The 25,441-nt window shown below is 43.2% G+C and overlaps 3 protein-coding genes across 4 annotated transcripts; 1 reads left to right on the top strand and 2 right to left on the bottom strand.

The window, feature by feature from the left end:
• Positions 1-116: 116 nt before the first annotated feature.
• Positions 117-5,867, bottom strand: LOC139942031 (uncharacterized). Of its 2 annotated transcripts, XM_071938703.1 has the most exons (5): positions 5,733-5,867; positions 5,327-5,406; positions 4,132-4,212; positions 3,607-3,671; positions 117-3,439 (listed from the first exon to the last, which is right to left on the bottom strand). In XM_071938703.1, the coding sequence occupies exons 2-5, from the start codon at positions 5,393-5,395 to the stop codon at positions 697-699; spliced, it is 2,958 nt and encodes a 985-aa protein (XP_071794804.1). In that variant the 5' UTR covers positions 5,396-5,406; positions 5,733-5,867; the 3' UTR covers positions 117-696. The 2 variants fall into 2 exon arrangements, with proteins under 2 accessions (XP_071794804.1, XP_071794803.1); XM_071938702.1 differs by lacking the exon at positions 5,733-5,867 and having other exon boundaries at positions 5,327-5,700.
• Positions 5,868-16,145: 10,278 nt separating this feature from the next.
• LOC139942282 (melanopsin-B-like) lies at positions 16,146-19,434 on the bottom strand. Its single transcript, XM_071939086.1, has one exon. It carries the CDS (start codon positions 19,341-19,343, stop codon positions 18,237-18,239), a length of 1,107 nt encoding a protein of 368 aa, XP_071795187.1. The 5' UTR covers positions 19,344-19,434; the 3' UTR covers positions 16,146-18,236.
• A 2,497-nt stretch (positions 19,435-21,931) lies between these two features.
• On the top strand, positions 21,932-23,050 carry LOC139941750 (melatonin receptor type 1B-A-like). Its single transcript, XM_071938365.1, has one exon. It carries the CDS (start codon positions 21,932-21,934, stop codon positions 23,048-23,050), a length of 1,119 nt encoding a protein of 372 aa, XP_071794466.1.
• The last annotated feature ends 2,391 nt before the right edge of the window (positions 23,051-25,441 follow it).

The following is a 25,441-nucleotide window of genomic DNA, read 5'->3' as shown; positions in this document are numbered from 1 at the left end:
TTTATTCAAAGTACAACAATGGGGTACTCTCTGCCCCACAGCACATTTTTTTAAATTTTATTTAAAGTACTACGATGGGGTATTCTCTGCCCCACGGCACATATTTTTCATATTTTATTTAAAGTATTACAATGGGGTATTCTCTGCCCCACGGCACACTTTTTTATATTTTATTTAAAATGTTACAATGGGGTATTCTCTGCCCCATGGCACATATTTTAAATATTTTATTCAAAGTACAACAATGGGGTACTCTCTGCCCCACGGCACATTTTTTTAAATTTTATTTAAAGTACTACGATGGGGTATTCTCTGCCCCACGGCACATATTTTTTATATTTTATTTAAAGTATTACAATGGGGTATTCTCTGCCCCACGGCACACTTTTTTATATTTTATTTAAAATGTTACAATGGGGTATTCTCTGCCCCATGGCACATATTTTTTATCTTTTATTTAAAATGTTACAATGGGGTATTCTCTGCCCCACGGCACATATTTTATGTATTTTATTTAAAGTATTACAATGGGGTATTCTCTGCCCCATGGCACATTTCATATTTTATTTAAAGTGTTGTTTATTCTATTATCTTAGTTGACTCAAAATATTAGTTCTTTCTAGAAAAGTATTTGAGATAATAATAGTCGGAGTGGTGTTATGAACAAACCCGTATACTTATTTGAATTGTTAATTTTTACTGAATGAAGATGTTATTTTTAATGCAATATCGCACATGAGTCATCTCAGGTCGCTCTGAAGGATCTCGTGATTTGCATTTATCACCAAGTTGCTCTAGAAATGGAACTGCTCCAAACTGGCCGATGCTATGGAGAACGTAGCCAAGTTGAAAAATATCACTTTGGATGGACTGGTGCTCTGCATTATCGACCATTTCAGGAGCGATATGGCCGTGAAACCGGCGATACTTTTTCTTTTCCTCACTTGTTAGAACATAGTTTCTTGGGGCATTCGTTGTTGTAGCCACACCTACATCAATCACATATGCACGCCAGCGATGTGTCGGGGTGTCATATGACATCAGTATATTGTCCATCTTGATGTCATTGTGTAGCAGCCCTTCAGAGTGCATGTGTTTGATTCCATCAACCACGTTCATGGCAATGGATCGCCAATCGGCCGGGTCTAAGGTCAAACTTCTAGACCCAGTAAGAGCTTCACCTAATGTGAGACACCTAGCTGATGCTTCATCGCCAATGAACTGCATAGCAACTGCCCTAAACTGACCAGCCTCTATAGTTCCATGTACGTTTGGGAAACTATCGTGTTCAGAGAGAACAGATAGGATCCGAACTTCTCTATCCACAGTGTCTTTATCCCCAGTTGGTACACATTTGACAGCTACGTGTTCATTGTTATAAAGCATCAACAAGACACCTCCATGAGCACCTTGCCCAAGTACAACCTGACCCTGAGGAGGATGCTGAAGATCGGACTGCTCAATCGAAGGAATATTGATTCCTTGCAGGTAATCATCCAAAACTTGAGTCACAGGACTGAACCGTTGTTTGGGCTGCTTTGGTGAGGTGTGCTCTGATTGCTGTTGACCTGGAGAACTTCCCTGAGAGGATGTGGTTGAGGCTGCTTGGGCTCCTGCTGGCAAAGCTGCTGCAGATGATTGTGGTTTTGGTGTCTCTACCCTTGGGTGTTGTACTGGAATTGCAGATTTCGACTCTGGGGCTGCAGTTTTTGTCACATCAGATGGTGGTCTTGAAAATAATGACGTTGTTGCAAACGCAGACCTTTTTGGTGCCAATGTTAAAGCTGACCTTTGTGCTATGGATGACTTGTCTTTGGTTGTCGATTGTTGTTGGCTAGGTGATGCTACTACCCTCAGCACAGCAGTTGCCGTTGCTGCTGCTGTTGCAACTTCTTCTTGAAAAGCAGCTGTTGTTGGTGCGGCTATTTCAGCTGCAATATCGGTTGATCCTGTCACTATTGGTGCTGCCGATGCAACTGCTTCTGGCACATCAGATGCTGCTGGTGCTGCTATTTCAGCTGCTTTATCGGTTGATCCTGTCACTATTGATGCTGCTTGTGCAACTGCTTCTTGCACAGCAGTTGCCGTTGGTACTGCTGTTGCAGCCGCTTGACCAGTTGATGTGGTCTCTACTACTGTTGCTGGTGCAACTGCTTCTAGCAGAGCAGTTGCTGTTGCTGCTGCTATTTCAGCTGCTTTAATATCGGTTGATACTGTCGCTATTGCTGCTGCTGGTGCAACTGCTTCTGGCACAGCAGTTGCTGCTGGTGCTGCTGTTGCAGCTGCTTGACCAGTTGATGTGGTCTCTATTACTGCTGCTGGTGCAACTGCTTCTAGCAGAGCAGTTGCTGTTGCTGCTGCTATTTCAGCTGCTTTAATATCAGTTGATACTGTCACTATTGGTGCTGCTGGTGCAACTGCTTCTTGCACAGCAGTTGCTATTGGTACTGCTGTTTGTGATGGTTTACCAGTTGATCCTGTCTCTATTGCTGCTGCTGGCGCAACCGCTTCTTGCACAGCAGTTGCTGTTGTTGCTACTGTTGTGGCTGCTTTACCAGTTGATCCTGTCTCTATTGCTGCTGCTGGTGCAACTGCTTCTTGCACAGCAGTTGCTGTTGGTACTGCTGTTTGTGATGGTTTACCAGTTGATCCTGTCTCTATTGCTGCTGCTGGCGCAACTGCTTCTTGCACAGCAGTTGCTGTTGTTGCTACTGTTGTGGCCGCTTTACCAGTTGATCCTGTCTCTATTGCTGCTGCTGGCGCAACTGCTTCTTGCACAGCAGTTGCTGTTGTTGCTACCGTTGTGGCTGCTTTACCAGTTGATCCTGTCTCTATTGCTGCTGCTGGTGCAACTGCTTCTTGCACAGCAGTTGCTGTTGGTACTGCTGTTGCAGCTTCTTTACCAGTTGATATGACCTCTATTGCTGCTGGGGGTGGTGTCGATACCGGCACTTTGGAGGCTATTTTTGAAGGTGCAGATTTTGCTTGTGGTTTAGATACATCTGGTTTGTTTGCTACTTGTGGTGTTTCTGGTGAAGCTGTTGTCGGTTTAACGGCGGGAACTTGTTGCAGCTTCCTTTGCAGAGATTGAGGTTTCTGCTGTTTGTGTTTTTGTTTTGACTGCTGAAGTTGGTGTGGATATCGCTGCTGCTGACAACTTTCCAGCTGTATGTTGGATACTGAAGGCGTTGTCTGTAACTGATGTATTTGAGTTACCATTTGGGACGGGGTGACCTTGCCTTCTAGTCTTGAGTACATCGAAGGTTGTGATGCTCTTGTTGAACTCCACACGGGAGCAAATTGGCATCTGTATCCGAACTTGTTTCTCAAAGCCGCTGATGGTGATAGAGGTGTTTCAAGCCATGACGTCTGAGGTAGCTGGTCGGAATGTATTTCCAACGAAGCATTTTGCTCAAGGTGGAAACGGAGGGATGCTCTCCTGATAAAAGAAATTAAGAAACAAATTATTCCATGATGGATTTTTCAACTGAAATGGTTTCAAAAAACACCCATAATTTCCCAACCTTTAATATTTAAGTAATTAAATGTGAAGAAAGTCTATAATTGTTTACTTGTTCATTTTCTAGTGGTAATAAGTGCACTTACTGTATCCCATGGGATAAGGGCATCAGAGTATGAGGTTCCAGGTACGTGTACAGATGAAGCCAGTGCTATAGATCAAAACAAGACGGAAACAGTTTTTCTGACGTCAGAATGATGATTCAAAATAAACTACAAGTCGTTGGGAATAAAATAACTAAAAAGACAATATTTTTCAAACTTTCTGGGCGAAATTTACTTTCGGTGCAAAATTCACTTAAAAACTACAATCATTCCATTTACTGAGATGTTTTAAGCGTCCTTTTTTTTAACTCAAAGCGACAGGAACCATTATCTTTGTTTCGTTTGGAATTTCGAGTAGAGATTAAAACTTTTGTTAGATTGAGACCCAGTTATACCTTAATAAAATAAGAATAATAGTATTAATATATTCGATTTAATAACCACCTAAACTATCTCTTTTAGCGCTTTACAAATAGCTCAAATAGTTAACCTGTTAAACTGTGTCAGTTGACTGAAATTTATTTATTAATGCATTTTGCCTTGGAATACTACAATAGATTAGCTTACCTGACATATCCCTGCAATCTCGCCACAGTCAACACACGTTTCTACACCGAAGAAACTCAACTCTCTTCTCAAATTCCAAACCTGTTTTTGTTCAGAAAGTTATAAATAAAATCAATGTTTGTCCCTGTTTCAAAATCCTCCCGCGTCTAAATAAAAATATTAATTTCAATTTAATTCAAGTCAACATTTTTTGCATACACTCTGATCTGCTCAAGATGTATACAAAATATTACAGATAAGCGAAATACTAAGCGCAGATGATGAAGGGCAAATAGGTCACCCTGGACACTATGTCAAAGACCAGTCTTCTCACTTGGTGTATCTCTACATATATGCATACAATTGTATCAAACTTGTGAACATTCGGTCTCAATTGGTCGTTGAAGTTGCGAAGACAAATCTCCCTTGTAGCATAAAGTTGTGTGCTTTCATATGCTTGAACACCAATTGTGTCCAGTACCTTTCAATTCAAGTCAACATTCATTCCATACTACTCTTCTCAAGCTTTAAAATATCTCAAAAATATTACAGGAAGCACAGATGATGACTCGTAGGCAAAATAAGTCATCTTTGTAAATCCCATTAAAGAGAGTATGAGGCTGTCAGTTTAAGCCTGAAGGCAGTGGACACTTTTGCTAATTGTCAAAGACAAGCCTTCACAGTTGGTGTATCTCAACATATGCATAAAATAACAAACCTGTGAAAATCTGAGCTCAATCGGTTTTTGAACTTGCGAGATAATAATGAAAGAAAAAACACCATGGTCACACGAAGTTGTGTCCACTTAGATGGTTGATTTCGAGACCTCAAGTTCTAAATCTGAGGTCTCGAAATCAAATTCGTAGAAAATTACTTCTTTCTTAAAAACTATGGCACCTCAGAGGGAGCCATTTCTAACAATGATTTATACCATCAACCTCTCCCCATTACTCTTCACCAAGAAAGGTTTTATGCAAATAATTATTTTGAGTAATTACCATTAGTGTCCACTGCCTTTAAGAGAAACAACAACAAACACTTGATGAAATGCTTGACACCGATAGACACAAAACACCTTGGCTCATTGTCAAAGACCAGTCTTTTCACTTGGTGTATCTCAACCATAGAGCTCTATGATCAACAAAGTGTTTAATAAGTATTTTTATGTAATGTCATCAAATTTTGTATCAAGCTGTTTGATCTCATCTAAACTAACCTGGCCACCGCAGTCCGCACAACTTTCCATCTTCCTTGGAAAGTCCAAGTTGCTATGTATAACATTCATATTGATGAATACTGCATAAGTACAATACAAAAAACATACCTTTAGTTTATTATACGGCATAAATGAAAATGTGGAAATTACAACAACTAAGATCTAGAAACAAAATAGAAGATATGCTATTCCTTGAATCTGACAGAATGTTTTAACTATTTTGTTTTTTATTTGTTTTGTATTGTTTTTATTTGTTTGGGCCTCGGGTTTGGGACTTTTTAACTGTACTTTGTTATCATCATTGTAGGATAATGTTTAGGTATTACACAATGTACAGTAGCCTTTTAAGCATAGTATCCGAACAAACAAGCATAATAAAGAGACATCGGATAAAAATAATACTCACTTGGAAAATATTCCAAAGACTTCTGGTTCTTCTTCTAAATCGTCTCTTGATTTTGATAATGACTGATTCGCAAATCGTTTGTCTCAGTTCAAATTGCTGGAAAAGCTCCAAAAAGGACTAGTGTTTTCACGTAAACCTGTGAGTGGTGTGTTTGTATTTCTCTGTTTTAAGATGGTCGTAAACATCAAGACCGCGTGCACCCAGGGAAACATAATTCAACATTCCCGCCAATGTGACGTCACAAACAACTTGTTCTTATTTGACAGAACCTGCGCTTAACGCTGCCGTCGCGCTGAGAGTAGAGAGGTGCGTCTGTTACGCGTCACGAATAACTATCAACCAATGAGAGGGCTTTTACATAACCTCAATGAGGGCGCTGATTGAGGTTCTGACGTCACAGTCAGACGCAAAAAGTACAATGACTTACACACGCAACCACACAACCGGTTTGTGGAATCCAACCGTCGATTTCACCAAACTCTTCCTAACTTATCACTTCATAATTTAACGATAAAAACAAGTCTCAAACGTGTGATGATTATTTTAGCATAAATACATGCATGAAGTTGTTTTGCAAAACCGTTTCCGTCACAGCTGTGTAGAGCAAAAAAAAAAAGAAAACTTTATGGCTGCATAGGCTGAATGTGGCAACAGGTATGTGTATTGATAAGAAAAAGAGATCGAACATTTCACTTTTAGAAACGAATTAATTAACGATAGGGTGGATTGGATATTATTTTTCTTCTCAATCGATTCTTGGTTTGTACAACTTAGGCCGATGAAATCTTTTCTGAAATTTTCTCTGTAAATTGTAAAATCACAAACAAGCAAGAGGTCAAGCTACCCTGTGGGGATCTTGTAACACTGTCGGCAAAACACAAGCAAAGGGTTGTGTATATATTAGATAGACAATTGCTAATAACAAAGGTGGCGTTTGCTTGCAAGAAAAAAAGCTTTTGCTTTTTCTTAACTGGTGCTTTTGAAATATGACAACGTTTGAAGTATGAGACCCACTCTTTTTACATAGCACCATGTATAATAGTTCATCCAACGTGACCGTGTTTCAGCCAACCAGAATACAGAACAAGCAAGAGATGTGTTAGAAAGGAAAATAGTGTTAAAGGGTGGGAACATTGACCCATTGAGGGATGGAAGTATCCTCTGTCTCCATATCAGGCATGATATGCTGTCTTCATCTGCTCATTGCAAATTTAATACGGCGGGACTTGGCCTCATCTCTTCGTTGCTGCTTCGCCTCTTTGAGGCCAGGCTTTCTTGAGCCGAAAGTCTTGTACAGGTAGTGTAATGGGCAGGTGCTCTAATGGACTCATGCTGGTTGTTCCACCTGGCCGCACCTTTTGGCCGCACCACACATTTCTCTGCTCATTCACAACATTATGCTGTAGCTGTCCCAAGAGCTGCTAATTAGGTAGTCTATGGTACTCATCAACATTCTCCCTGAATACCTCACTAAACCTGTCTCAACCGAACCAGTCAATGATCGATTTTCTTGATCGATTTCCTCGTCCGAAGTTCCCCTTGTTACCCCTTACCACCCCCAAGTGGCCTGTACTAAATCCTTGTGACTGAAAACTTGCCATACACTTTCGCTTAAAAATATTTCACAAAAACGAATACAGAGTACATCATTGAAATGTACTCAAAAATTTCCCTGGGGCATTTCAATATATTGCCAATAAGGGGCGCCCTTTCATGGCAATGAAAGCTTGACGGGAGGGATAACCAGTTCAGTGAAGATGAGAAGTACAGCAGCTTCACTTGTTTATGGGACATTGATTTTCACACAAAGATACATTATCTCGGTAGATTCTGACCACAAGTTTAATGATATCAGTTTCCGAATTCCTCTTTCTCCCCATGTGATAAGCTTTATTAAGAATTCTTCCTGTTTTGTGTAACATTGTATGTCCGTCCTGGGTAGGGAAACTGTTCTTTTCTCCAGGGTCATTAAAGATTACGTGTCCTCTCTAAATTAATACCGCGGCTAACCTGTCGATTCGTGGTCTTTCCCCGGTGACTACACGACTACTCTCTTCGGTACTTTCAGGCATGTGATTTTTCTGGATTTTCCCACGATTTCTGGATCTTCTCCTTCGGCTTTCAAATTTGCTTGAAAGCAATGTTTTGGCGGCTAGATGTGGCTACGGCTACAGCTAGATATTCACGACGTGTGCTGGGCAATTTCTGTCGCGGTGATAGCAAAACGGCTCGACAACTGTCTCGCGAAATCAGCCGCCTCGCGATGATATAATTTGCGAGAGGACCGTTTCTCCACTTTCAAGTTCAAGTGAAGGACATCCGTATTCCTTTCAACAGTAGCCGTAACCAGAGTCGCCAATTCAGATATACGGCCTGATCATAGATTCAACATGTTGCGTAGAATTAAACACGTTGGATAAACACACCTCATTCATCATCTATACCGACCTTTCTTTAAAGACCCTAGACACCATTGGTAACTGTCAAACTGTCTTCTCACTTGGTGTATCTCAACTTTATGCATAAAATAACAAACCTGTGAAAATTTGAGCTCAATGGTCGTCGAGGTTGCGAGATAATAATGAGACCTCAAACTCTAAATCTGAGGTCTCGAAATCAAATTTGCGGAAAATTAGTTCTTTCTCGAAAACTACGTCACTTCAGAGGGAGCCGTTTCTCACAATATTTTAAACTATCAACCTCTCCCCGTTACTCGTTACCAAGTAAGGTTTTATGCTTATAATTATTTTGAGTTATTACCAAAAGTGTCCACTACCTTTAAAATGAGGAACATTTTCGTGGATAACTTATTAAAGGAAACCTTACCAAGAGCCGCCCAGGTCTACTTCCCGCATAGCATTGCATGAAAATTGCACCAAACTTCCCCTTTTGTTTCATTGATATTAAATTAAATACAGTGGACACTATTGGTAAATGTCAAAGACCAGTCTTCTCACTTGGTGTATCTCAACATATGCATTAAATAACAAACCTGGGAAAATTTGAGCTCAATCGGTCCTAGAAGTTGCGAGATAATGATGAAAGAAAAAACACCCTTGTCACACGAAGTTGTGTGCTTTCTGATGCTTGATTTCGAGACCTCAAGTTCTAAACTTGAGGTCTCGAAATCAAATTCGTGGAAAATTACTTCTTTCGCGAAACCTACGTCACTTCAGAGGGAGCCGATTCTCACAGTGTTTTATACTATCTACCTCCCCCCATTACTCGTACTCAAGAAAGGTTTTATGATGATAATTATTTTGAGTAATTACCAATAGTGTCCACTGCCTTTAAAGTAAACTGAAATGCACTCCTTGTAAAGGGCCTGACGGTGGTACACATTTTCCGGTTTTAAGTGATCTGTTTTCCCTGTGGCATTGAACATGTACTCGATTTGACACAATTCAATGTGACAAACCAGGGAAACGATCCTGACCAGAAACAAATAGTGTTTCTACAACCTGGGCCCAATTTCACAGACCTGCTTAAAGCAGACAATTTGCTTTAAACATTCCCTACTTGTCAGAAATGAGCAGGATACCAGTCACAAATCATATACGTGACATGGTATTTCTGGGTAAGCATAATTTTGTAGTGATTCTAGGGGTATACTTGTTGTGCATAAGCAGCTCTTCATTCTGCTAAGCACAACTAAGCAGCATACTAGTTACATTTTGTATGTAAATTGGTGTTAGCTGGCAACATTAATCTGCTAAGCAGCTTTATGAAATTGGGCCTTGGTGTGACCCATTCCTCTGTAATAATTCACCTGGGCCCCTGTCCCCTCCCAAGAGTGGGACCAGTATCTGTGCACGTCTGCATACAAGTTTCCTGTTCACCTTTATCACGAGATAGAGTTTATTGTTGCAAATGAAACCTACTTTATTCTGTATATGGACTTGAAGCGTCTGCATGGATCGTGCTGACAAGGAAATGTTCTCGTTTCTCTGGACCTTAGCTCCTTTGACACAGTTCCCCGTGACCCCGGGCGTTCTTACGCGTACACAGTCGGATTGGACATTGGAAAATATTGGTAATAATTACCAAAGACCAGTCTTCTAACTTGGTGTATCTCAGCATAATATGCATAAAATAACAACCTGTGAAAAGTTTGAGCTCAGTTGGTCCTTAAAGACACTGGACACAATTTGGTAGTTATCAAAGAATAGTCTTCACAGTTCGTTGATCTCAACATGTGCATTCAACAAATAACAAACCTGTGAATTTGAGCTCAATCGGTCATCGAAGTTGGAAGACATTAATGGGTGCGTTCGTTTAGCTTCCCTGGGTCGTCCCCGGTGTGTGGCGGTTTTTTTTTTCAGGACGAACGTGGGTAATTATCTGCACACGTTCGTCCTGGGAAAAAAAACCGCCATACACCGGGGACGACCCAGGGAAGCTAAGCGAACGCACCAATTGAAAGAAAAAACACCCTTGCCATACGTAGTTGTGTGCTTTCAGATTCTTGATTTCGAGACCTAAAAAACAAATTCTGAAGTCTTCTCGAAATCAAATTTAAAATGTTTAGTAAGAAACTATTTCGTTCTCAAAAACTACGTTATTTTAAAGGGAGCTGTTTCTCCTAACGTTTTATACTATCAACAGCATGTTACCAAGTAAGGTTTTATGCTTATAGTTAGTTTTTAGAAATATTACCAATTGTGTCCAGGGCCTTTAAGTATAATGGGCCATAAAAGTACACACACTCTCAAAAATGCATCCCTGTAGAGTATTATTTTTTTCCTTTCCTTTGTTGTACGTGCACTTAATAACAACAGTTTCCCATAAACTTTGCAATATTTCTTGCTGAGCACTTCGGTCTTTAAAATTCCCCAATTATTGAGCCCTGCCCCCCCCCTTTTGTTTTGTCCTTTGTCTGCCGATGTATCGAAAGTGAGACCACACATCATTGATGATGAGAAGCGGACGTATGATAGGTCGCTAAGAGTTCATCTCTTTATCTGTTCACGAGTAATTATGTTGTGTAAATTTTTTGTAACGGACGGAAAGCTATAAGGAAGTTAACTATTGATTAAAGTCACCTGGAAGTGGTATTTTTCAAAATAAAGCTTTTGTCACTAATATATGTGTTTTGATTAGTGGAATGTGAATAAACAGTTAACTAAGGTTTTAAAAAATCAGTTCTTATGTTGTTTACAAATTTAAGAGTAGACCCCGACCCGAGAGGGCGCTGTTCGTGACGTCAATCGAGGCAGACTTTGCCTATAATGCGTAGAGTAAACACAATTGCAAAGTACATATACGGACCAAGTCGTGAGTTTGTACGTTTAAAAAAAGAAATTCCCGGCAATGCCGACCAGGTGTATTGCTGCTGAATGCAGAAAAACGTATACCAACTCACGACTTGGACGTACATGTACTTTGCACGTGTGTTTACTATACGCATTGCAGGCAAAGTCTGCCTCGATTGACGTCACAAAAGGGGTAGGCGGAGTCAGCCCCCAAACAACTTTATATATGTTTTAAACATATAAATCGTGACAAACAATTACTAAAAAAAATTGTTTTATTGTTCGTAAGCATATACTCTTATGTTTGAAAGAAAAAAAATCTATTTCCAGGTGAATTTAAAGATATACATGGAAGTTATCTCGGTAAGTCCATGCTTGGGAAATTGTACAGGGAATACGATTTATAGATTAAGGTTAACAGATGGGTCTTTGCAATCATGGACGCATTCTCTTTGGTTCCCAAAACTTAGAACAGATAAGCACAAGTTTATAAAACTATGTGAAAATGAATGTTTTCTTTCCCTTTTAACTGCATGCTGTGCCCGAATTTCCCAAAGTTTTGCCAGAACTTCCCTTTCTGTTAAGCCCGATTTTAGGGCAGTTGCCCATTTCTATGCCCCTCCCCCCCCGACCACACGCCTTTAAAAGGATTTTAGTACCTTTGGTTCATCCAGGTTTTTTTTTCTTTCCTACTCACTTTGTATGAAGATGAATGTGAACATAGTTTACCTGTAGAGGTTTCAGCCTTATTAGTTGTCACGGTTTTTTTTTTGAGAAAATAAGCGCAAAGTTTTTCAAGAGAGTCGCGTACATCTGTTGTACATGCTAAGCAATAATGTCACCTTCTCGCTGAGATGATTTTTTTTCGTGAAATTGTTTTACTCATTACTCAAAAAGTACCGTGTAAAGTTTAATGTCAAATCTACATTTGTGTTTGTGTCGTACAAAAATAGTAACTATTTAAATATTTGTTGAAATAATAAATGTGAAGATTGACGAATTTCAAGGGTAAACATATTTTTATTTCGAACGACTCAATTATAGGGTCTTTATTATTCTTTCGATTTCAGCTCTGCTCTGTTTTTTTTTAATATAACACAGATACGATTTATAAAAGAAAACAGTCATAACGGTATTGTTTCCCTCATGAAATTCAAGCCAAAAATGAAAGCAATCGGTAATAATAATCATTTCGAAATCATTTCGTATACAAGTTGTTTGTACCCAGCGTTGGGATCGAAGTGGAAAGGCTGCCACGACCTTTTTTTTTAATCAGGAACCAATCATTACATCTTTGTGTGGTTAACTCAGGAAATGAACCTGTCAAGGCTGTACCGCCTAAGTTTATGTTTCCACATTGTTTTGCCAACAAATTTTACATTATAACTTCCGCGTTGGTTATTGTTCGATTAATATTACACTAGCGGGGGAGGGGTGGGGGATGGAAGGCAGGGTCACTACACAAATCACCGTGCTTTAGTGAGATCGTATACACTTGCCCGTTTTTTGTCTCCCTTTTATCATTGTTTGTCGATCTCCCCATCCATTCTTTCCAGTTTCGCCGCGCGTGTCCCGCTAGGGGGTCCTTCACAGACCCGTTTGTTTCCCGTTTCGCTTATAATTATTTCCACGTTCAGTTTATTACTTTCCTATCCCATATCGTTTATACGTTTTTTCCCCTTCCTTTCCCGTAGGCCTATTATATCCCCGGCCCCGCTAATTATGTTTGCCATTCCCCGTCCCCTGTCCCACCTTGAGCCCCTTCCCTCTCCCGTCCCATATCTAACCCGAGCCTCTGTATGTGAGCCTTCGTCACCGCGATCACGTGCGTTGGCATTATTCTTTGCTTGCCACTTTATACCAATGTTTTCCGTTTTCCAAGGGGGGGGGGGGGGGGCTAATTGGAGAGACACTCTGAATCACGACGAACCTTTTGGTACTTTTTGCTGTGTGCTGGGAACCAATTCCATTGGACCCATCCTGTAGGACCCATTCCCATTGGAGCCAGCCCCCTGGGACCCTACCCCATTGGACCCAGCCCCCTGAGACCCATTCCCATTGGACCCTGCCCCCTGAGACCCATTCCCAATGAACCCAGCCCCCTGGGACCCTACCCCATTGGACCCAGCCCCCTGAAACCCAATCCCATTGGACCCTGCCCCCTGGAACCCAATCCCATTGGACCCTGCCCCCTGGAACCCCATCCCATTGGACCCTTTCCCCTGGAACCCTATCCTATTGGACCCAGCCCCCTGGGACCTAATCCCATTGGACCCAGCCCCCTGGGACCCAATCCCATTGGACCCTGCCCCCTGGGACCCAATACCATTGGACCCAGCCCCCTGGGACCCCATCCCATTGGATCCTGCCCCCTGGGACCCAATCCCATTGGACCCAGCCCCCTGGGACCCAATCCCATAAGACCTAGCCCCCTGGGACCCAATCCATTTGGACCCAGCCCCCATGGACCCAATCCCATTGGACCCAGCCCCCTGAGACCCAATCCCATTGGACCCTGCCCCCTGGAACCCTATCCTATTGGACCCAGCCCCCTGGAACCTAATCCCATTGGACCCAGCCCCCTGGGACCCAATCCCATTGGACCCTGCCCCCTGGGACCCAATCCAATTGGACCCAACCCCCTGGGACCCAATCCCATTGGACCCAGCCCCCTGGGACCCATTCCCTTTGGACCCAGCCCCATGGAACCCAATCCCATTGGACCAGCCCCCTGGGACCCCATCCCATTGGCCCCAGATCCACGGGACACCATCCAATTGGACCCAGCCCCCCCCCCCCCGAGACCCAATCCCATTGGGCCCAGCCCCCTGGGACCCAATCCCATTGGACCCAGCCCCCTGGGACCCCATCCCATTGGACCCAGCCCCCTGGGACCCCATCCCATTGGACCCAACCCCCTGGGACCCAATCCCATTAGACCTAGCCCCCTGGGACCCCATCCCATTGGACCCAGCCCCTGGGACCCAATCCCATTGGATCCTGCCCCCTGGGACCCAATCCCATTGGACCCAACCCCCTGGGACCCAATCCCATTGGACCCAGCCCCCTGGGACCCTATCCCATTGGACCCAGCCCCCTGAGACCCATTCCCATTGGACCCTGCCCCCTGAGACCCATTCCCATTGGACCCTGCCCCCTGGGACCCAATCCCATTGGACCCAGCCCCCTGGGACCCCATCCCATTGGACCCTGCCCCCTGGGACCCAATCCCATTGGACCCAGCCCCCTGGGACCCTATCCCATTGGACCCAGCCCCCTGAGACCCATTCCCATTGGACCCTGCCCCCTGAGACCCATTCCCATTGGACCCTGCCCCCTGGGACCCAATCCCATTGGACCCAGCCCCCTGGGACCCCATCCCATTGGACCCTGCCCCCTGGGACCCAATCCCATTGGACTCAACCCCCTGGGACCCCATCCCATTGGACCCTGCCCCCTGGGACCCCATCCCATTGGATCCTGCCCCCTGGGACCCCATCCCATTGGACCCAGCCCCCTGGGACCCCATCCCATTGGACCCTGCCCCCTGGGACCCCATCCCATTGGACCCAACCCCCTGGGACCCCATCCCATTGGACCCTGCCCCCTGGGACCCCATCCCATTGGACCCTGCCCCCTGGGACCCCATCCCATTGGATCCTGCCCCCTGGGACCCCATCCCATTGGACCCAGCCCCCTGGGACCCAATCCCATTGGACCCAACCCCCTGGGACCCAATCCCATTGGAGTCAACCCCCTGGGACCCCATCCCATTGGACCCTGCCCCCTGGGACCCCATCCCATTGGATCCTGCCCCCTGGGACCCCATCCCATTGGACCCAGCCCCCTGGGACCCAATCCCATTGGACCCAGCCCCCTGGGACCTAATCCTATTGGACCCAGCCCCCTGGGACCCAATCCCATTGGACCCAGTCCCCCCCCCCCGAGACCCAATCCCATTGGACCCTGCCCCCTGGGACCCCATCCCATTGGATCCTGCCCCCTGGGACCCCATCCCATTGGACCCAGCCCCCTGGGACCCCATCCCATTGGACCCAGCCCCCTGGGACCCATTCCCATTGGACCCAGCCCCCTGGGACCCCATCCCATTGGACCCTGCCCCCTGGGACCCAATCCCATTGGACCCAGGCCCCTCGATCCAAATCCTCTTGGACACTGGTCCGGTTGGCTATTGTTAAGGCCCTGTCACACCATGGCGTATCGCCTGAACGTATGCCAACGCATGCACAAAACAGTTCGAAAATTTTCACGCACGGGGCCATCAGTCTTGCATGAATACCGCGGGAATCGCGGGGAGATTCAGAATGGAGTCGGAACATTTAACAATGAAACGAACTCGCGCACTTTAACGGGCACCCGTGTTCAAATTAGCGCAATTCTTTAAACACAGTTTATTTGGATACCTGCACCTAATAATTTGATTGAGGCACGTCTGATTGGTAATACACATTTATTTTTTCTTCTTTTAATGAGTTAATACTGTTGGTCTTTGTTATACTTGGGAATAGTTAATGATAACGTTTAAAAAGCCGAACAATCTGGAAGCGATAATGTAGACCTGATTTAAGTCCCGTTCTCGTGCGAGAGGTCCCTAATGTATCCGCCGTCAAAACGTGGTCCCGAGCGGTTTTGGAAGATTTCTGACGTTAGGCGATGGGACTGAAAATAACAGGACTCTCACGGGATATGGACTTGAGTCAAGTCTAGTAATAATTCAGTGTATGTGTTCATAACTTAAAAAACAATGCGTCATTACCATTTTAAATATAGATCAAAAGAAACGGTAGCCTTGCTCAAGGCAGTCGCATTATTCGCTCCGAAAAAAAGCCGTTGTAAACCCTACCGTATACCCTGTGCGTGGTGCGTGTAATCACACCGCATGACCCACCTGTATGCACACTGTCACATCGTACGACTACTGTGCACACAAGTCATCCGCACTCGTACCACTAACCGCATGCGGAGGCCGTCAGACCGACAGGCCGACGCATCCGGATAGTGTACGCGGGCATCGTGTCGTGCGATGTTACGCACAGTGAATACGGGTGGGTTTTTTTTACAGCGGCGGTCTTTTTTCGGAGTGAATAATTCAACTGCCTTCAGCAAGGCTAAAGTAACGGTAGGAACTCGCAAAATAGTCTTTTATATATTTAACATTAGATTAAACTATTTCAGGACGTGGCTGTTTTGGTTTCAATCAATTGTTTTCAGCAATTGTTTTTTTTTTTTTTGAGGGAGAATATACGTTTGGTATTCGCGCCTAACATTAATGACAACAGGAAACTTTCTTCTAGCAGAATTATGAGAAGTGTTTTACATTCAAGTCAAGTGGGCAGAAATATCAGTTGTTATCACCCAAAATTGTAATCTAAGAAAAGGTTCTATCAGATAGGCCCCTATATTTTTCAAATTGTGTCTTTCTGCGTGAACAAAACTGCTCCGGAATTTCGGCCAAATTCAATTTCAAAAACGCCACCACATTTTAAAGCCATTACACACTTTCGGTAAACAGTATTGTCCAAGTCCCACACTTCGTGTATCACAACTTATGTATAAAATAACAAACCTTTGAAAGTTTAGGCTCAATCGGTCATCAGAGTCGGGAGAAAATAACGGGGAAAGCCCACCCTTGTTTCCGCACGTTTCGCCGTGTCATGACATGTGTTTAAAATTAAAAATTTCCTTTTCTGTACCGAAAGTGTATAATGGCTTTAAAATGGTTTTATTGTAATTTACATGGTTTAAAAATCGAATGGTTCAAACCGCAGGACGGGTATACTTTAAAATCGTCAGTGAGCAGTAGCAGTGAAAAGCATAAGATAATTCAAAAAGGCCAAACACATACTTTCTAACGCGAGCAATAATTATGTCCAATATAATGATAAGTTATAATAAGTTAAAGGCTCTGGATGTACACATTTGGTAGTTGTCAAAGACCAGTATTCTCACTTTGTGTATCCTAGGAAATGCATACTATAACAAATCTGTGAAACTGCAAGGTACTCATACAAGAATAACACCCTTTGTACGGGCTGTCAGATGTCTAATAGAAGGCTCAATGCATGAAGTATTTTAATATTTGAGTGATAATTTACCTCTTTTTCGAAAAAAAAACTAACAATTATTTTGAGCAATAGTGTCCAGCGCCTTTAAGCACCTGAATCGAAATGGGGACATTCGAGTATATATACTGAAAGGTTTCCAACTGCTTAATTGTTTCCTTATAAAACACGACTCAGTGTTTCGATTTGTGTTGATTATAATAATAATAATATGTCCATGATGAAGTGCTGTGACTGTCACTAAAACTGCTGATGCGAGATAAAGCTGTACTTTAGCGCATGATGGTATTGCTGTTGAAGCTGTGAAACTGCTGTAGTTGCTCGACACACTTCTGCTGGCAAAAGCGACAATGCTGCTTCTCATAAATAGCTGCTACAGAGGGTTAGCTGTTGGTTGCTCATGCTGCTGCATGTGTATGTCCTGCGAAGCTGCTGCCCAAAGCTGATGCAGATAGTTTGAAGTTGCTACTTGTTCAGACTTTGCTTTGGCATGCTGCTGCTGCTCGTTATGCTACAACCGCTGCTGGATACCATATGAAGCTGCTGCTGCTCATATGCGGATGGCGTGAAACTGTTAGTTGCTCATGCTGCTGCATGTTTATGTCCTGCGAAGCTGCTGCCCAAAGCTGATGCAGATAGTTTGAAGTTGCTACTTGTTCAGACTTTGCTTAGGCATGCTGCTGCTGCTCGTTATGCTACAACCGCTGCTGGATACCATATGAAGCTGCTGCTGCTCATAGCTGATGCAGATGGCGTGAAACTGTTAGTTGCTCATGTTGCTGCTGCATTTAATGTCCTGCAAAGCTGCTGCTCAAACTGGTGCAGATTGTGTGAAACTGACTGCTGATCATGCTGCGTCTAATGTTTGATGATGCTTCATTGTGAAGCTGATAGTTGCTCATGCTAGTATAGATAGGTGATGCTGCTGCTGCCCATAATATAATGGTGCTACTGATGATGTGAAGCAAGCTGATGCCACTTGTCCTGTTGCTGCGGACGATGACACCGTGAAGCTGCAACACTGCTGATATCGATGAAGATGCTGCAAAACTGCTGCTGCTCACAATGCTGCAATGCCGCTACTTCCACAAAAGGTGGTTGTCATGGTGCCCACTGTTACATGATTTCAGCAGCAGCATTCTACCACTCTCTCATCGAAGTATTTTTGGTTACTTCTTTCGCAATGACAGCAAGAGTTTCAGTAAATCTGAGGGCTCCTGTATCTCAGTGTAACGACACGTTACTATCTGCCGCATTACCACTTTGAACTGTGGGTGATTGACTGCGTAGATGATGGGGTTTACACAGCTATTGAAAGCGGTGATGGTTACTCCGGGTAGAGCAAACACGCGGCTACCAGGTATAGCCAGAGAGATGAAATAGGGTGAAATCAACAGCGTGAAGATGCAAAACACCAGAAACAAGTTCTTGGTGATAGCGAGCTGCTGACGACTGATGGCCCGCTTGGTTTTCTTAGCGACGCGTTGAGAAGAGGCTGACTCCCCTGCGGTAACTGTGAAACTGGTGGATGCTTCACCGTCCATGCTTGCCGCTGTAGAGAAGGATTGGCTGCTTTTCATAGATCTCATCTTTTGTTGCTTCCTAAAGTGTTGTTTGAGATGGATATAGAGTGACGTGTAGCAACAGATGATGATGAGCATTGGGATTGGGTATAGACCCACAGATTGTGCCAGGTTGTATTCGGGACCTCGTTCGTGGCCATCTTTATCTGAACATGTATTGTCTTGTGGATCGTAACCAATGGAGCCTATGCCCATAAGCGGCGGGAGGAAAAACACAATACACGGGATAACCCAAGTCATTGCGATCATGACGGCTACTTTACGCGGGGAATACCACCAGCGGTAGGTATGCAGTGGTTGAGTGATGAGGACTGTGCGATTCAAAGCGATTGAAGCCAATGTGTAAAAGCTGGTTCCCAGACCGGTGTAGAGCTGAATGGCAGCCAGAATGCACGGGAACTCCGACTCCATGGGCCAGCTTTCATGGCTCACCAAAGCTATGCAAATCCACGGGTAGGAAAGACTGGTCCAGAAATCAGCCACGCTGAGGTTGACCACGAAGGCGTTGGTCACGGTGCGGAGTTTCTTGGACAGGATGACGGACCACATGACGAGACTGTTTCCAACGAGGCCGAGGATAGAGGCTACGACCCATACGATAACCAAGCCTGCACGAGCCTTATAGGGGTACAGTGAATAGTAGGCGGTTGTCGTCATAGTATCATTGACTTGCCTTAGCGTGGAGTTCTCCATATTGCTCGTATCGCCTCGTTGATATTTCTAAACACAAATGCAAATTTTGGTCGAGCTTTGAACCGTTATATCTGAGTTTAACACTGTGTGGTTTTCGTGACTGTTGGTACTTAATCATGAAGAACTTCCTTGTTGTACTCGGGATGCTGAGACTTTTGGCAAGTTGGTGACTTATGTTAATGTTGGGGAAAATGAAAGTTACTTCCCTGTGCCAGTGATAGGCATATTGGTTTTCTTTATGTCCGCATAACTGGTATAACTGGTATAACTTATCATTGGTGTAGTGAATGTTTTGACGAACTATAGTGTTACATGTTGTTATGTTATTGTTTCGAGAAATTACAGGTGTGTTACATGTTGTTATGTTATTGTTTCGAGAAATTAGAGGTGTTCAGCCATGAGCAAGCTTTTTAACCGGTGATGAAGCTTGACAAAAAAAGAAAAAGAAAAAAGTTCAAAGCCTTTTCGTGAAAACACTTGCTTGTATAATACCCGTACAAGGGGCAAGGGGGGGGGGAAGACGTAAGTCCGTGCACTCTTTCGTAAGCAAATGATGTATTATATTAATATAAATTGATATAGACTTTATATTTAAACAGGGAATTCTGAACAATAAAGGCTTCGAAAAAAATTGTAGGTTAAAGCCATTGGACAATTTCGGTAAACAGTATTGTCCAAGGCCCACACTTCGTGTATCACAACTTATATATAAAATAACAAACCTGTGAAAATTTAGGCTCCATCGGTCTTCGGAGTCGGGAAAGAAAATAACCCACCATTGTTTCCGCACGTTTCGCCGTGTCATGACATGTGTTTAAAATAAATCCTTAACTCTCGACAACGAGAATTGATAATTGTTTTAATGTTTTCTCGAAAAGTAAAGCATTTCATGGAATCATATTTCAAGAGAGGTCTTTCACCATTACCTTCTGTAAACCCTGTAATTTATTTGTAAATCTGTGAACTTTTTTATGTGCCGAAAGTGTATAATATGGTATTAAGAGTTGTCTAAAATATTAATATACATCTGAAAAACTAGGTTTTTATTTCAAATTTTACTTGCATGAAAGTATATATCTATTTGTATAGACACACTTGATAACTAGTTATTTTAAAAGTGTATTGTCACTCTCCATAATTAAAAATGATTACATTTGCAGATTGATTAAAACTCCAGAACAGGACAGTAAAATTACGAAATACATGGGGGGGGGGGGGGTTAAATGCTGGGTGTAGCTGACAAACTACGTCACTTGGGAGGAGACCAATTATAATGCAGAAAATAAATGCGTACATTTGTACATCTCTGCAAGTGTATGGATAAAGGCAGGAGACTAGTATAACTGTGCATTGAGCATTTATTAATCGAAAGAGGGCGCTATTTACGGTTGGTGACCCATTCTATTCGCTCGGCCCAACCGGTCTCATCCATGACCGGTGTGTGATGTGCCCTTGCTCTGTGTATGGATATGGGCTAATAAGCTTGCATGATGAAGTGGCACATTGTAGGTACGATTCTATTGCTTTATGGATAAAGCAAAATATCTTTTGAACCAAACAAGACGGTAGAGCACTTGTTGCGAGTTGGATAAGTTTAATAAGTTGGACTACTGAGGGCGCTATGCGTAGCAACGTCACTCGGGATACAAGATATCTAGATGTTTGCAACGAGTCAGTTTTGGAGTAGAAAATTATAATTTCTGTTCAAATTTATAGGACCCTGGATCCCAAACCAGCGTTGAAGTGCAAGGCAGTTGAATGGTGGCATAAGACAATTGTATGTTGGAGAAATTGAGCAATAAAGAAAGAAACTCAGAATTAAAGGTTGTTTCAATCAACCGCAATACAGCACTGGTTTCATTAGGCTACTACAAGGCCACAAACTACAATAGTTGTTGGATTTCACAAAATAGAGTTAGGTAAACTGCGTATAAGTACATCTTGGTTAAAATGTTAACCCAGTAATTTTGACAGTTGACATTTGAACCAACGTTAGGCAACCGTGTGGGCGAAGATTGTTAACAACAACATGTTCAATGATTAAACACTCATTCGTAAAAAAAACCCGGACAGTTTCGCTGTTCCTTTTGGTGGAGAGCGTGTCACGTTAGTGTGTTTAAACGTTTGATAATGAGCAGCTGAAGCTGTTTATAACCAGTTGTTTTTTGAAAGTGATTGTGCGGCCAAACGGGAAATACATAAATGCCGTTGAGTACAAATGGACAATAAGTCTCACTATCGTTTCTAACCAATTTTGTTCTAAAATATGATACAGTAAAAATAATGACTATTGATACAGCACTGAATCGATATAACGAAACCCGAAAGTGTTCAAACTATACGTGTATACTACTTTGAACCAACCACACTGCATCAATAACCCTGCATATGAATTGAAAGTGCGCCAATCAGTGTTCTTGTGAAACACAACCTTTTCAGTTATACATATTTTCTTTAAAAAACCTCAAAATAAGCTTTTCCTTTCATTCCCGCCAAGGATATTAATATCAATGTTTATCCAAATATACCATTCTTGATTAACTCACACAACCTGGCATTGGTGTTAGATGTATTTAGCTGTCGATAAAATGAACAATATGGACGAAGATTCTCTGCACCAAATCAATGATACAATGGGAACACCCGCCTACTCGTCGCCCTATCCCTACAATATTCGCATTGCTTTAGCCTGTTTGGCTATCTTGGTCACCACCCTCGGCCTCGTTGGAAACAGTCTCGTCATCTGGTCCGTCATCCTGTCCAAGAAACTCCGCACCGTGACCAACGCCTTCGTGGTCAACCTCAGCGTGGCTGATTTCTGGACCAGCCTCTCCTACCCGTGGATTTGTGTCGCCGGACTGAGCCACGATGGCTGGCCGTTAGAGTCCGAAGTTCCTTGCCAGATCGCTGCAGTGCAGTTTTACACCGGTCTTGGTGCGAGTCTTTACACTTTGGCCTCCATAGCTTTGAACCGCATGGTCCTCATCACTCAAACAATGAACACCTACAGTTGGTGGTACACCCCTCGTAAAGTAGCCGTCATGATCGCATTGACTTGGGTTATCCCGTGTGTTGTGACTTTCCTCCCGCCGATTTTGGGCATTGGCGCTTTTGGGTACGATCCACAAGACAATACATGTTCAGATAAAGATGGTCACCCAAGAGGTGCCGAATACAACCTGGCCCAATCTGTAGGTCTTTACCCAGTCCCAATGCTCATCATCATCTGTTGCTACACGGCACTCTACATCCATCTCAAACGACACTTCAGGAAGCTAAAGACGACTAGATCTGTCAAGAATAGTCAGTCAATCTCCACAGCGGTTGGTTTGGATTGTGAAACGTCCACCAAGTTCACTGTTGGGGAGTCTTCAGTGACTAATGCAGAACACGTCTCCAAGAAAGCAAAACGGGCCATCAGGCATCAGCAACTAGCCATCACCAAGAATTTGTTCCTTGTGTTTTGCGTCTTCACAATATTACTGTCTCCTTACTTCATCTCTCTCGCTATACCATCCAGCCGTAAGTTTGCGGTCTATGGAGGTGCCATCGCTATTTTGAACAGTTGCGTAAACCCCATCATCTACGCAGTCAATCACCCACAGTTCAAAGTGGTAATGAGGAAGATAATTACGTGCCGTTACTCTGAGATACGCGAACCTTCACATTTACTGAAATTCTTGCTGTCATTGCGAAAGAATGAATAAAGTCTCAATCAACAGCAATGACACCATTACCATCTTCGATCGACACCAATAGACCACCTTAAAAACCATCGACATATCAGTAGCACCACCACCACCAACCTTAATGTCTTCGACACCACTAGACTACCCCTTAATGACTATCGACACAGCAGTAGCACCACCACCAGCCACTTCATTATCATCGACACCACTAGACAACCACCTTTATAGTCAGCGACACATCAGTAGCACCATCACCACCAACTTTACCATCTTCGACACCACTAGACTACAACCTTTATAACCATCGACACATCGGTAGCATCATCACCACCAACTTTACCGTCTTCGACACCACTAGACTACAACTTTTATAACCAACGACACATCGGTAGCATCATCACCACCAACTTTATCATCTTCGACACCACTAGACTACAACCTTTATAACCATCGACACATCAGTAACAACATCATCACCAACCTTACCGTCTTCAACACCACTAGACTACCACCTTCATAACCATCGACACAACCGCTTACTTCATTACCATCGACACCACAGACTTTCATCGACATAACAACCAACAGTTTCATTGACACTACGCCTCTCTTAAAGTCACCTGGAAAAAGAATTTTAATTTTGTTCAAACATAAGAGTATGTTTAGTAACAATAAAACATTTTTTTTTGTAATTGTTTGTCACGATTTACATGTTTAAAAAACAGTTAGGTTGTTTGGGGGTTGACTCCGCCTACCCCTTTTGTGACGTCAATCGAGGCAGACTTTGCCTTAATGAGTAGAGTAAACACACGTGCAAAGTACATGCAAGTCCAAGTCATTGAGTTTGTACGTTTCGAAAAAGTTGTTTTCTTGCATTTTTCCGGCAATGCCGACCAAGTGTATTGCTGCTGGATGCAGCAAAACAGACTCACAAGAGCAATAGTGCCTAGTGGTCCGGACCGACGCCTTTTTCAGCACTATGCAGCATTTTCTCTTCAAATATCGCGCCTCGACTGACGTCACGAACAGCGCCCTCTCGGGTCAGGGCCTACTCTTTAAATTGTAAATAAGATAAGAACTAATTTTGTATAGCCTTAGTTAACTGTTTATTCACATTCCACTCATCAAAACACATATTAGTGACAACAGCTTTTTTGGGAAAAAATACCACTTCCAGGTGACTTTAATATTATGCATGAGGTACGTCACGTTGTAGTTCAAAACGAGACGATGGGCGCAGCCACTGCAAGTGATGGGGAACGTGCGCCCATAGCCTCATTTTGGGTAGAATTATGACGTCATGCATAAGTATTAAGAGAGGCGTATTGACAACCAACTTCATGACAATCGATTATAGCCTTCTTAGCACCAAGACCACCAGTACCTGTATCCCCGTCATTGGGACCAGTACCAGTAGCTTTGTGCTACCAGAATTATCACGGCATCTTAAACACAGTCTATCCGCAGGTCACTAGATTTCATTTCCTTTTATCCTCATATTATTCATCGTTTTTCGTGCGTGACATCTGTGTGAATATTTAATTTTAGAAGTCAAAAGGGCTTCTGGAATTTGGTCATTTTCGGCCTTTTCTGAAAGGTTTCAACCAAAATAATGTACCAGTAAATTGAAACGAAGAGCATATCAGTTTCTGTCGTTATGTACGAAACAATCGGTGCAACTCAATTTTTAAAAAGAGAAAATTTTACGTAAAAATGGCTTCAAAAAGAAAGAAAACAAGTCACTAAAGCACGGCAAATTGTCCCGTTATGAATGTCAGCAACATTCAAAAAATAGTATACATGAATCGTTTATTTAATATTCTTCCCGGAAATGTTAAAAGCGAGACCGGATCGTGCCTAGTCCAGTCAGGATACAGCGATGTCCACCGGTAGTCCAAAACCCACGTTAAAAAACAAACACAAATTTACTATGGCGCCTAGTGTCGCCAATAAGGTGCCTAGTGGCGTGTACTGGCTCAAACTACCTCCCAACTGGCTCGTGGTGGCCCGTAAGGGAGCGTCTCAAAAGTCGGAACGGTAGGAACGTTCTTTTTGAATCGCAAGAGTATCCCCGCCGCTTTACTTGGACCGGTCCTTTGGACCGCCAGAGCGATCTTTTGGATCGTTCCAAATGCGTGACCGCGTCCAATCTCATGTTAGAACGTTCCTAAAAGAACGTTCCGCAGGACCGGGCGTCGTGACCCAATGGCGAAAAATGAGCCCATGTTGTGCTGACACTTGAGTGCACGCGAAGCGAAGAAAGCGCTCAAGCTCGGAGTCATACGTACGTACGTACGTTGGAGCTGAACAAAATGGCTGACCGTGCTGGTGGTGGTGAGTATTGATTATGATAAATTAGTTACGCTGTTGTGTATGACTGTTTAGTTTACTTCACTAACATTAACAACG

This window comes from Asterias amurensis, chromosome 9, assembly GCF_032118995.1.
Source record: "Asterias amurensis chromosome 9, ASM3211899v1".
Lineage (NCBI taxonomy): Eukaryota > Metazoa > Echinodermata > Asteroidea > Forcipulatida > Asteriidae > Asterias > Asterias amurensis.
The sequence above is the reverse complement of the archived record's forward strand: the minus strand, read 5'-3'. Positions and strand labels throughout refer to the sequence as shown.